The sequence below is a fragment of the Cebus imitator genome, unplaced genomic scaffold (genome assembly GCF_001604975.1).
Source record: "Cebus imitator isolate Cc_AM_T3 unplaced genomic scaffold, Cebus_imitator-1.0 Scaffold241, whole genome shotgun sequence".
Lineage (NCBI taxonomy): Eukaryota > Metazoa > Chordata > Mammalia > Primates > Cebidae > Cebus > Cebus imitator.
This window is the reverse complement of record NW_016107556.1, coordinates 646,306-658,170: the sequence shown is the minus strand read 5'-3', so window position 1 is coordinate 658,170 and position 11,865 is coordinate 646,306. Positions and strand designations below refer to the sequence as shown.

At 45.3% G+C, this 11,865-nt stretch overlaps 1 protein-coding gene across 1 annotated transcript in view; it reads left to right on the top strand.

Moving 5' to 3' along the window:
• Positions 1-954: 954 nt before the first annotated feature.
• The window catches only part of PANX1 (pannexin 1), a 71,711-nt gene continuing 60,800 nt past the window's right edge, over positions 955-11,865 (top strand). Inside the window, exon 1 of the mRNA XM_017498413.2 lies at positions 955-1,474. Coding sequence (XP_017353902.1) covers positions 1,294-1,474 — 181 coding nt within the window. The 5' untranslated portion in view covers positions 955-1,293. The remainder of the gene's footprint in view (positions 1,475-11,865) is intronic.

Genomic DNA, 11,865 nt, shown 5'->3' with positions numbered 1-11,865 from the left:
CCTATGAGTGAGAACATGTGGTGTTTGATTTTCTGTTCCTGTGTCAGTTTGCTGAGAATGATGGTTTCCAGGTTCATCCATGTCCCTACAAAGGACATGAACTCATCATTTTTGATGACTGCATAATATTCTATGGTGTATATGTGCCACATTTTCCCTGTGCAGTCTATCATTGATGGGCATTTGAGTTGGTTCCAAGTCTTCGATATTGCAAACAGTGCTGTAATGAACTTACGTGTGCATGTGTCTTTATAAGACAATGATTTATAATCCTTTGGATATATACCCAATAATGGGATTGCTGGGTCAAATGGAATTTCTATTTCTAGGTCCTTGAGGAATTGCCATGCTATCTTCCACAATGGTTGAACTAGTTTGCACTCCCACCAACATTGTAAAAGTGTTCCTATTTCTCCACATACTCTCCAGCATCTGTTTTGTCCAGATTTTTTAATGATCGCCATTCTAACTGGCTTGAGGTGGTATCTCAATGTGGTTTTGATTTGCATTTCTCTAAAAATCCGTGATGATGAGCATTTTTTCATGTGTTTGTTGGCCTCGTATATGTCTTCTTTTGAAAAGTGTCTGTTCATATCCGTCTCCCACTTTTGGATGGGTTTGTTTGTTTTCTTGTAAATCAGTTTTAGTTCTTTGTAGATTCTGGATATTAGTCCTTTGTCAGGTGGGTAGATTGCAAAAATTTTTTCCCATTCTCTTGGTTGCCGGTTCATTCTGCGGGAAGATCCTTGCGTCAGAGGGTGGGCCCGAGGGGCGTGGGATGCAGCCGCGCCCACCCCGCCCCGCGTCAGCGCGTCTTCCGGAAACTCCACGCCTCTGGGTACTCGGTTTCCCCGGATGGTTCCGGAAAAGTGCGCCGTCGCTGGCGGAGAGAGCGCTCCTGGCTCGCAGTCCGCTTTAGTCTGGGCAGCGCGGAGGGGCGGGCCGGAGGTTAAAGCGCCTGCGGGCTCGCTGGAGAGGCTCGCGTCCGAGTGCCGCGCATCCCCGGGACTTGCACGGGCTGAGCGCCCGGGGTGGGACTGCGGGAATCGGAGCGCCCGGGTCCCCGCCCCGCTCCGCCCGCCGCGGAGGCGGCGAGCGCGAGAGCCCAGCGGGGCCGCTGCGAGCCGGAGGCGCTGAGACACAAAGGCAGGCGGGATTTGGGCGCAGCTGGGGAGCGGGCAAAGGGAAAGCGAAAGCTGCGCCCCAGGCCGGTGACAGAGCGAAGGCGCCGCGGAGCTCTCCAGACGCCGGCGGTACCCGGACCTGCCTGGCTGACCGCGGTGCGCCGCAGCCATGGCCATCGCCCACCTGGCCACGGAGTACGTGTTCTCGGATTTCTTGCTGAAGGAGCCCACCGAGCCCAAGTTCAAGGGGCTGCGACTGGAGCTGGCCGTGGACAAGATGGTCACGTGCATCGCCGTGGGGCTCCCCCTGCTGCTTATCTCCCTGGCCTTCGCCCAGGAGATCTCCATTGGTAAGCCTTGCCCAGGTCGGAGGGGAGGGCCGTCTGGGTCTGGCCGAGTGAGCTGCGATCTTACGATTTTACGGCTCATAGGCCCAAGTCTGGGCACGCCCAACTGTGATGGTCGTAAATGTCAGGTAGGATAGTGGCCCCGATTTTATAGTCGATTGTGTTCTTTGCTCAGGTGTTTCATTGGTACCCTTGTCTACGCTGCTTGCATCCCTGCTCCTCAGTTTTCTTGTTCCCTAAGAGCCACTGATGGGACTGTGGCTTACAGTTCATGTCCCACCTTTAGAACTGGCACCTTGCCACCAGATTTGCCAAGAATAGCTGTGTCCCCTCTTTTCTTCCCTGTCTCCTACATACTTGTCCAGCCGCCTAAAATATTGTACCAGAGAAGTTCCTGAGTGGCCACATGGAGAATGTGAAGATCAGTGTTCCAGGAGAAGTGGGTTCTTTCACTGTCTTACATTTAATTGGTATTTGCTGAGATCTTAGCTCTGCAGGGTTGTGAATGATAGGAAATATTTGCACTTGGCAGGCTTTAGAAGGATCCTTCATTTGAACAGTCTTATGAATGTGAGATGAACAAGTCCCCTTCCTGTAAATTCTCATTTGAGCTTCATAGCTGTTGTTTGAGATTGGTAAGTCTGGTGGTTTGGGCAGGATCACGTGGCTTCGTGGCTGCCCTTCCTCATCAGCTGTTCTGACTTTCCACACAGGAGAGAGTTTTATTAACCAGGAGGAAGGTAGTGCAGGCGGGTTAACTACAGTTCCGTGGCAGAGGGAAGAGAGAGGGCCTAGTGTGGCTGGACTTTGGGGAAACTTTTGTCAGAGGGTGGGTGGGATTTAGATAAACAGGAGTAAGACCTTTGTTAAGGTTTTGAGATGGCAGAGAATGTTTTATGTTCCCGGAAACAGAGACACAGTGACTGCCGTAGCCGGCAGGAGTATTAGTCGAGAGTCCTTGGGATCTGAGAGTGAATATGGGCCTGGGTCAGCCTGGAACAGAAGAGTATAGACTGATGGTCTCAGAACTGTGAAGTTTATTGTTTGAGCAGAGGACAGTGTGGTTGAAAACAATAGCATTAAGTAAATACTAGCCTGTTGCTGGCATACAGGGTTTGGGAAGGAGGTGAGAGGGTGGGACCTGGAGGGCCAGGTGCCTTAAAGCAAGGAGTCTGTTGCAGTCCTGTGCACAGATGGTGTGAATGGAAGAAAATGGGTGAGTGATTGCTGTAAGATCAAGAAGTAAATAAGCAGCACGTGAGTACCTAGTGGGTAATAGGCCATGAAGGGCAGTACTAGTCAAACTTGCTGCGAAGGCTGTATGTCTGGGTGAGTGGAGTGTGGTGTTGGGGGTGATGGGAATAGTGAAGTTGAGGGAAGAGTTGGTTAGGAAAGAGTGGCGATGAGTCTGATTTTGCAGTCTGCAACACTAAGTTGTTCAGTTTGGCAGGAAGCTGCCAAATTCATCGTGGAAAATTAGTTTCTAGTTTTCCTGCTCTTTCCATAGGCATAGTCATTGGGATTTTCATTCACTTTCCATTTGACAGTGAATTGAGGCTTCCAGCTGAAAGGAAAACCACCAAATAGCGTGTGTCCTGGAGATAATCTCTCCCTTCAGTCAACTCCTCATCGAGTACTGGCTGTGTGCTGAACTCAGTGCTGACCTCCAAGGACCCGGGAGGAAAAGGGGCCTGGTCCCTGTCTTGGAGGTGCAAGTCTTGGGTCCCTGGTTGGGACAGAAAGGCAGGAAGGAGGAGTTGATCGCCCTCTGTGACCAGTCTCCACCTCTGGTGCATGTACTAGAGGGACCCCTAAGCCACCTGCACTTGTAATGCCTTAGATACATCTAAATTGGTGGGCTGCCTGAGAGGTAATTTTGGGTGATTGGGGGTGGTTTTACCTAGCAAGGGTGTGAGCTCATGCTGTGTGCATAGCACTGTTGTGTGCTGAGGGAGATGGGAAAGGATTTTGAGACCTTTTTCTCACCCTGCCCCCTCTCTGGCCTGTGGCAGTTTACTGTGCAGTTGGGCACTAGAACATACCTGTTAGCAGGTAATGTCATTCAGCTGTGTGTAATTCAGTATCCAAACAGGTGTTGAGCTATGCGTTCTGGACTGGTGAAGGTTGGCAGGCCCTTGGGTGAGGTGCTGTCGAGTGGAGTCCCATGTTTTCTGAAGTGTTTTCAGGAGTTCGAAGAGAGGACAGACATGCGGGATGAGGTAAACAGAAAAAGGGAAGACCTATTAGATCTGGTATACATTTAGATAAAACCAGAAGGGCTTTCGAGAGGAGGGGAGAGGTACATAGATTAATACACGGAGTTGGTACAGTGGGAGGGATCATGTCCTGCAGCATTTAATTTTGTGTGGTTGGCAATGTGCACTTAGCCAACAACAAACCAAAAAAGATAAGAATGACAATAAAGGGAAAGCAAAGTAATTGAAGTGGAGCTGGCACTTTGCCCACCATATTGGTCAATGAACACAGGCCCCAGGAAGACATTGAGATAAGGCCTGCAGACTTAAAACATGGCTTCATCCTCCCTCTGTTGCTAATTACTCCCTCCCTCTCTGGTGCTTGGAATACTCTTTTGTTGAACTTCACACACAACATTATAATCTATCTATGCGTGTTTTGCATGGCCATTGAAACTACTCTAAACACGTGTTGAGTGAATGAAAGGTGATAGCTTTGGCATCATCAGATGTTGTTTATTGATTCTGGTGTGCATGATACTATACCTTGGCACTGGCATGTCAGATACACATAGGACATAGAATCTGCTCCCTGGAAGCGCGGTCTTGCAGAGAAGTTGAATGCATAACCCTCCTAATGCAGGATTTATGGAATCTGGGCAGTGTCAAAAGTGTGAACTAAAGCCTGGTGCTGTGGGAAAGCAGGAGGGGATTCTTCTGACTCAGGAACGGTGAGAGTTTCAGGGCAAAGTGGACCCCGGAGGCAGGATTCCGAGTGTGTGGAGCAGCATTGGCTGAAGCTGAGATGTGTGAGACAACATGTGGCCATGGGAGCTTTATCAGCACAGTCACCTGGAGAGGTGGAAGCCAAAGTAAGTAAGTGTCCAGGGGCTCCACATGAAAGAGGGCACAGCAAGTCCCATTGTTTTCCTGTTAGTGTTGGGCTGTGTGTGTATAAAATTAGAAACTAGAAAATCAACTGTAATGACGTGTTTTTCCTTTTCCACCTGTATGATAAACCAGTACATATAAGAATTCAACTCTTGTGATAAAAATCTCCTTAAGCATGAAATAAATTATATTTTCCAATTACTTTCCAAAAACTAAATTTCCTGTCAACCCGTATTTTGTAAAACAGGATTCAAGTTGAAACTTTGTGGTGATTTTTCCTTTATAGGAAATTTCCTTTGTGCAGAACACGCATAGACAGGTTATAATGCTCTGTGTGAAGTTCAACAAAAGAGTATTCCAAGCACCAGAGAGGGAGGGAGTAATTATCAACAGAGTGAGGATGAAGCCACGTTTTAAATCTGCAGACGTTATCTCAATGTCTTGTTTACTTTAAAGAAAGGATTTTTTACTTTAAAGAAAATCCATTAAATCAAAAAATGTGCATGGATTGTGTTTCAGATTTCAGAGCAAGTTCCCTGTTGGGTTGGGAGTGTTGCAGGTTAGAGAGAGGGAATGTCCTCATATGAGAAAATACTTGGCTTCATAGTCAAGGCTTCCCTTTAGACTGGCCTGTTCTCTCACTGTATTCAGCCAGTCCTCGGAGGTTCTGGCTTCTTGCCTCCCACAGCAGCCCACACCGGTCCCACGTGGTAGGCACTGGTGTGGGGCTGCCCGGGGTGGGGGGACTCTGCCTTGTTCATTCACCAGATCTTCGTCTGCCTGTCCACAGGTTGAGGTTGACTGCAGAAGTGATGTGGTCTGGAGGGGCATGGTAGGGCTGGTATCGCGGTTGACGTGGAGGGCAACTTTGGTAGTCTTTGCAGCAGCCTGTGGTGTGCAGCCACTCATCGGTCCAGATGTGCCCTGTGATAGTGAGAATTGCAAGCAGAAACACTTGAGGGAGTGGCCAGGAGACTCATTCTGAGTTGTGGCTGAGAGCATTTTAAGGTTTTTGGACAGTGAATACTAAGGAGTGAATATAAGAACTAAAATGTACACCTGTCTGGCTGGGCCTGATACTTCTACTCAGCGTTTCTAAAATACTGCAGGCCTGCCTCCCCTGAGATTCAGCTGGGTAGGGGGAAAATAAGTGACACACAGCAGAAGACAGTTTAAATTCAATTGTGACTTTGGACTAGAAAGGCTGTGTGGTGGGAGCCAGAGAAGAGAGAATCTAGTTTCACCAGCCCTCATTTTTTCTTCCTCTTGCTGTCTACCGTGTCTTGCCTGCAACAAGTGCCCAATAGAAATTTAGTGAAGGAAGTGCCAGTGCTCACTAGGGAGCTCTCCAGAAGGGCTGGGCTGAGGGAATGGAGGGGGTGTTCTGGCTAAGGGTCTCAGTTGCTTGGAAGTGAGCCCTCTGAGTGCCATTTAATGATACAAGTGCTGTCCTGGGTCAGGCCTGTCCTGCCCCGCTCCCAGACACCTGCCTCTGATGATAGCAATAAAGGATGTACGTCATCATCATAGGTAAGTGGTCCCACTTGATTTATAAACTGAGGCTATATTGCAAGTGCCTCATTCTTTTTTTGTGTTGTTTTTGTGAGAAGGAAAAATCTGTTCAAAGTGCAGAATGGCTGTACTGTGGAAGAAGGACGGGTGTGATCTGTGAGGCTTGGGTACCCTGTGGGCGTTACTGTTGTGTAAGCTGCTGAGAGATGGTACCTGGAGGCCCTTTTTGCTGTAAGAAAAATAGCTCCTTAGCTACCACACCCTTCTGTGCTACTCATTTCTATCCTCTAGACCACAGCACCAGTTTGGGCCCTTGTTACTTCTCCTTTGCAAAACTTTGACAGCCTGTTACCGAGCCTCTCCATGTCCACTGTCTGCATTCCAATCCATTCCATGCATGGCTGGCAGATCAAGCATCTTAAAGCACAACATCCTTCATATTCCTCCCCTCCAAAACCTCCTAATGCCTACTGAAAAAAGTCTGAACTACCTCCTCTGCCCCAACCTTTTCATGTCTGACTTGCCCCTACACCAGTATCTGGTGGCTTTACATCCTATTTCCCAACAAGTTCTCCATCTGGCTTCTATTTTATGTTTATTAAAAGCGGGATGACATTATCCCGAATGTAAAAAAACTGCCAAAACTGAGGGCAGTTTACGCAACTGCTGAAACTCTAGCACGTCTGCTCTCAGGTGCCGCTAGAGGTGCAGCACATTTCATTGAGGGGGAGAGGTATAGGAAATAGCTGGGCAGCAACTGTGTAGAATGTAAGCATGATAGCATGGTGTGACCTTCAAGCTCTGACATTCTACAAGTATTTCTCTAAACTGTGGAAGAAACGAATTCCCTAAGTGTGCTGCAGTTATGGACTGAATGTTTGTGTCTCCCAACCCCAAAATTCATATGTTGAGGCCCTGATCCCCAATGTGATGATAAGTGGAGAGCCCTTTGGGAGGTAATTACATTTGGATGAGGTCACAAGAGTGGGACCTTCATGATGGGATGCCCTCAGAAAAACAGGAAGAAATCCCTCTTTCTCCCCCGCCTTCCCTCTAACTCCCTTTCCCTCTCACTACTCCCCCTTCCTCTCTCTTTCTGTCTTCCTCTCTCCTAAGTGTGGCCACAAGGAAAGTTGTGTGAGTGCGGAAGGAGAACACGGCCATCTGCAAACGAGGGAAAGAGCTCTCCCCAGACACTGAATCTGCCGGCACGTTGATCTTGAACTTCCCAGAACTGTGATAAATTAATTGTTTAAGCCACCCAGTGTGTGGGATTTTCTTACAGCAGCCTAGACTAAGACAAAACCGTCAACAGACCAGAGTTTGGATGGGATTCATCTTCGAGGCGTCTTTTGACAGGGTGTCCTGTGCCCTGGGCTTAGGGCTGTACAAGGTCTAAGGCATCAGGGGTTGCTTTAATTCCTTGGTGCCTAACACATACCCCCTAGGAAGGAGAGCCTGGGAAGGAAACGTCTCCTGCAGGGATGTTTCTTGCCCTGAATCTTGCTGGCTGGACCAGGTGGGCAGCTAGGGCAGCCAGTAGTTTACTAGGGAAAGGGTGTCTGGTCAACTGGGGACCCTGCCTCCTTCCCCAGCTGCCCTCCCAGTGGGCAGCCACAGTTCTGGGCATAGAGGGACTTGGACTTTCTGAGTTAGTTAGTGTTGCTCTTTTGCTCTCATTACAGGGCAGGCATTGGGCCAGCCCCAGCGAGCCAAAGGACAGATATAACTGCAGCTGCTTCCAATATCATTTACTTGGAGTTCCCCTTTCACTTCCTGCAACTGAGTCAACAGCTGGGTGCCTTAAGTCATCTGCTCTGTTGTGGCTGAATTTAGGCCTGTTTTTGGGAATACTTTCAGGCTGCTTTTCAGCGGGTACCAGCTGGCAAAGCAGATCGATTCTTTTCAGGATTGTCTATTAGAGTGAGCCAATATTTAGGGTTTCATGGCATGGCTTCTATAATAGCACATCTTCAATTCATACTGAGAACCAAGAGAGACTCCTGACCCCTCCAGAAGGATGCTTGCTATCCAGAGACTCTACTGTTGGATACATGTTTTACTTGTACAAGTAGTACCTAAATACATTATCATGGTAAAGGATTCATAAATCTCTTTCACCATGTGCTGGAGGTAGGTGGACACTTTGTGCAGCCTTAGTGCTGCACTTTCTCTGCATTAATATAAAGTGTACACTTTATTTTTAAAAACAAATTGAGTCATACCATAGTGGTTTGCTTTTTCTCACTTAGAATGTTTGGAGAGCTTTCAGTGCCAGTACATAGGTGTCACCTCAGTGTTTTTATCATAGAACAGCATTCCATAGCTTAGAATATTCTTATGATTTATCTAAGCCATCCCCTAATGATGGACATTTGCATTCTTTCAAAATTTGCACTCACACATAAAGCTTGTTTGCATGAAAATCTTTGTAGGTATTTCTTTCCTCTCAACAGTGAAAGGAAAGGAGACTGCAGCAGTATTGGTTTCCAGGAGGATGAAATCATTTTCCAGAATAGTTTTGCATTCCTGTGTTCCTATTTGAAATAAGTAGAAAAAAAAAAAAAAAACACTGCCCTGTGCACCGTCCAGCCCTAACTCCCTCAAAATATGACCTCATTAGAAGTTTGGAAGAGGCATTTTTATGTGCTCTTGGTTTTAAGAAAGAAAGGGCCTCCTTCGAGGGGTAGAATTCCAACTTTAAGTTAAATTTCATGATACATATTCTCATAACACTCTAAGCTTCATTCCTAACATTTACCACAACTTGAAGTTAGGTAATTACTTGCATAATTATTTGTTGAATACTGTAAGTTCATCGAGGGCAGGATCATCTGTCCTTAAAACTTGATACATAGAAGTATTAGGCAGTTCTCACTTTGCTATGAAGAAATACCTGAGAGTGAGTAATTTATAAAGAAAGGTTTATGTGACTCATGGTTCTGCAGGCTGTACAGGAAACTTAGAGGCTTCTGCTTGGCTTCTGGGGAGGCCTCAGGAAACACAGTGATGGTAGAAGGCAAACAGGGAGCAGGTATGTCTTATATGGCAGAAGCAGGAGCAAGAGAGAGTTGCGGGGAGGTGCTACACATTCCTTAACAACCAGATCTCATGAGAACTCGCTCACTATACAGGACTGGGGTTGGTCCAGAACCATTAATGAGAAATCCACCCCCGTAATCCAGTCACCTCCTGCCAAGCCCACTTGCAACATTGGGAACTTGACATGAGATTTGCTGGGGACACAGGTCCAAACCAAGTCAGTAGGCATTCTTTGATAAAGTGTGTGTAAATAAACAAAACGGAGATGTTGGTAAGATTTTAGTCTTTCTCGGACCCTCAGTATTGTATTGTCTTTAAAATGGGATATTGTGTGTACTGAGTCAGTGTTGAAAAAGATTTCCATCAAAAATATTTGGAGACTCTATATAGTGGCCTTGGAGCTGACTAGAAAACTATAATAAAGTAAGAAATATGAATTGACAGATAATAAGCAAACATTTAGTAATAATGAGAATAATGATGAGAGTGGTTAAAAATATACTAATCTGTATATTATTTCAAAATAAATAGACAAATTACTTTGTGGGGAAAGAGTTTGTCTATTATTTGGAAATAATGGACAAATAGACAAACTGCTTTGTCTATTGTTTTGAAATAGACAAAACCTCACCATCCGTAGGACCTTCATGAACTCTAGGTTTGGATTAGTAACATCCTTTTAAAAAACCATGCAAACACCTTCCTTTTGCAGCGGATTGCTTCCTTGTCAAACCCCTAACTGAGGCAGTGAGAGCTTGGTCTAAAGTGGGGAAGGGAAGGCAGTTTGGGGGCATTTGCCCTGGCCAAACATGGAACTCCGGGTGAGGCAGGCCCAGCTGCATGTCGTGGAGTTTCTGGGGGCAGCAGGGAGACATGAGTTGCTTGGGGAGAAGGGACCTAAAGAGAATCTGCCATCTGCTTGGTACTAGGCACACCTAGTTCTGTGGGGGATGAAAGGGGTGGTGGGGAGTGGATTCTTTTTTTGTTTAATAAATTCTAAAGCTTGTGCTTCTTTTTAAAATATAAATGTTTATATGTCTATATTATTATATAATTATAAAGATAAAACTTACTGTAGAAAATATGGAAAATACAAAAGAGAAAATAGCAGTAAATCTATAATACCACCACAGATAACCATTATTCTTAGTATATTTTCCCCCAGGCTTTATATATACATATATATAGAGAGAGAGCCAATAACTTTGTATTTTATTTTTTTATTTATTATTTTTATGTATTTATTTTTATTACACTTTAAGCTTTGGAGTACATGTGCAGATCGTGTAGGATTGTTACATGGGTATACGCATGCCATGGTGGTTTGCTGTATCCATCCCCCCCTCACCTACATTAGATATTTCTCCTAATGTTATCCCTCCCCAATAGCCCCACCCTCTGCTATCCCTCCCCTAACCCCCTACCCTCAAACAGGCTCCATTGTGAGATGTTCCCCTCCCTGTGTCCATGTGTTCTCATTGTTCAACACCCACTTATAAGTGAGAACATGCTGTGTTTGGTTTCCTGTTCTTGTGTCAATTTGCTGAGAATGATGGTTTCCAGCTTCATCCATGTCCCTGCAAAGGACACGAACTCATCCTTTTTTATGTCTGCATAGTATTCCATGGTGTGTATGTGTAATATTTTCTTTATCCAGTCTATCACTGATGGGCATTTGGGTTGGTTCCAAGTCTTTGCTATTGTAAACAGTGCTGCAGTGAATATATGTGTGCATGTGTCTTTATAATAGAATGATTTATGAACCTTTGGGTATGTATCCTATAATGGGATTGCTGGTCAAATGGTATTTCCATTTCTAGATCCTTGAGGAATCGGCACACTGTCTTCCACAATGCTTGAACTAATTTACACTCCCACCAACAGTGTAAAAGCATTTCTGTTTCTCCATATCCTCTCCAGCATCTGTTGTCTCCAGATTTTTTATTGATCGCCATTCTAACTGGTGTGAGATGGTATCTCAATGTGGTTTTGATTTGCATTTCTCTAATGACCAGTGATGATGAGCGTTTTTTCATACGTTTGTTGACTGCATAAATGTCGTCTTTTGAGAAGTGTCTGTTCATATCCTTTGCCCACTTTTTAATGGAGTTGTTTTTTTCTTATAAATCTGTTTTAGTTCTTTGTAGATTCTGGGTATTAGCCCTTTGTCAGATGGGTAGGTTGCAAAAATTTTTCCCCATTCTCTTGTTTGCTGGTTCACTCTGATGATAGTTTCTTTTGCTGTGCAGACGATCTTAAGTTTAATTAGACCCCTTTTGTCTATTTTGGCTTTTGTTACCAATGCTTTTGGTGTTTTAGTCATGAAGTCCTTGCCTATGCCTGTTTCCTGAATGGTATTGCCTAGGTTTTCTTCTAGGGTTTTTTATAATGTTAGGTCTTATGTTTAAATATTTAATCCATCTGGAGTTAATTTTTGTATAAGGTGTAAGGAAGAGGTCCAGTTGCAGCTTTCTGCACATGGATAGCTAGTTTTCCCAACACCATTTATTAAACAGGGAATCCTTTTCTCATTGCTTGTTTTTGTTTGATTTGTCAAAGATCAGATGGTTGTCGATGTGTGACATTGTGTCCGAGGCCTCTGTTCTGTTCCATTGGTCTGTATCTCTGTTTTGGTACCAGCACCATGCTGTTTTGATTACTGTAGCCTTGTAGTATCCTTTGAAGTCAGGTAGTGTGGTGCCTCTAGCTTTGTCTTTTTTTTTAGGATTGTCTTGGCTATTCATACCCATTTTT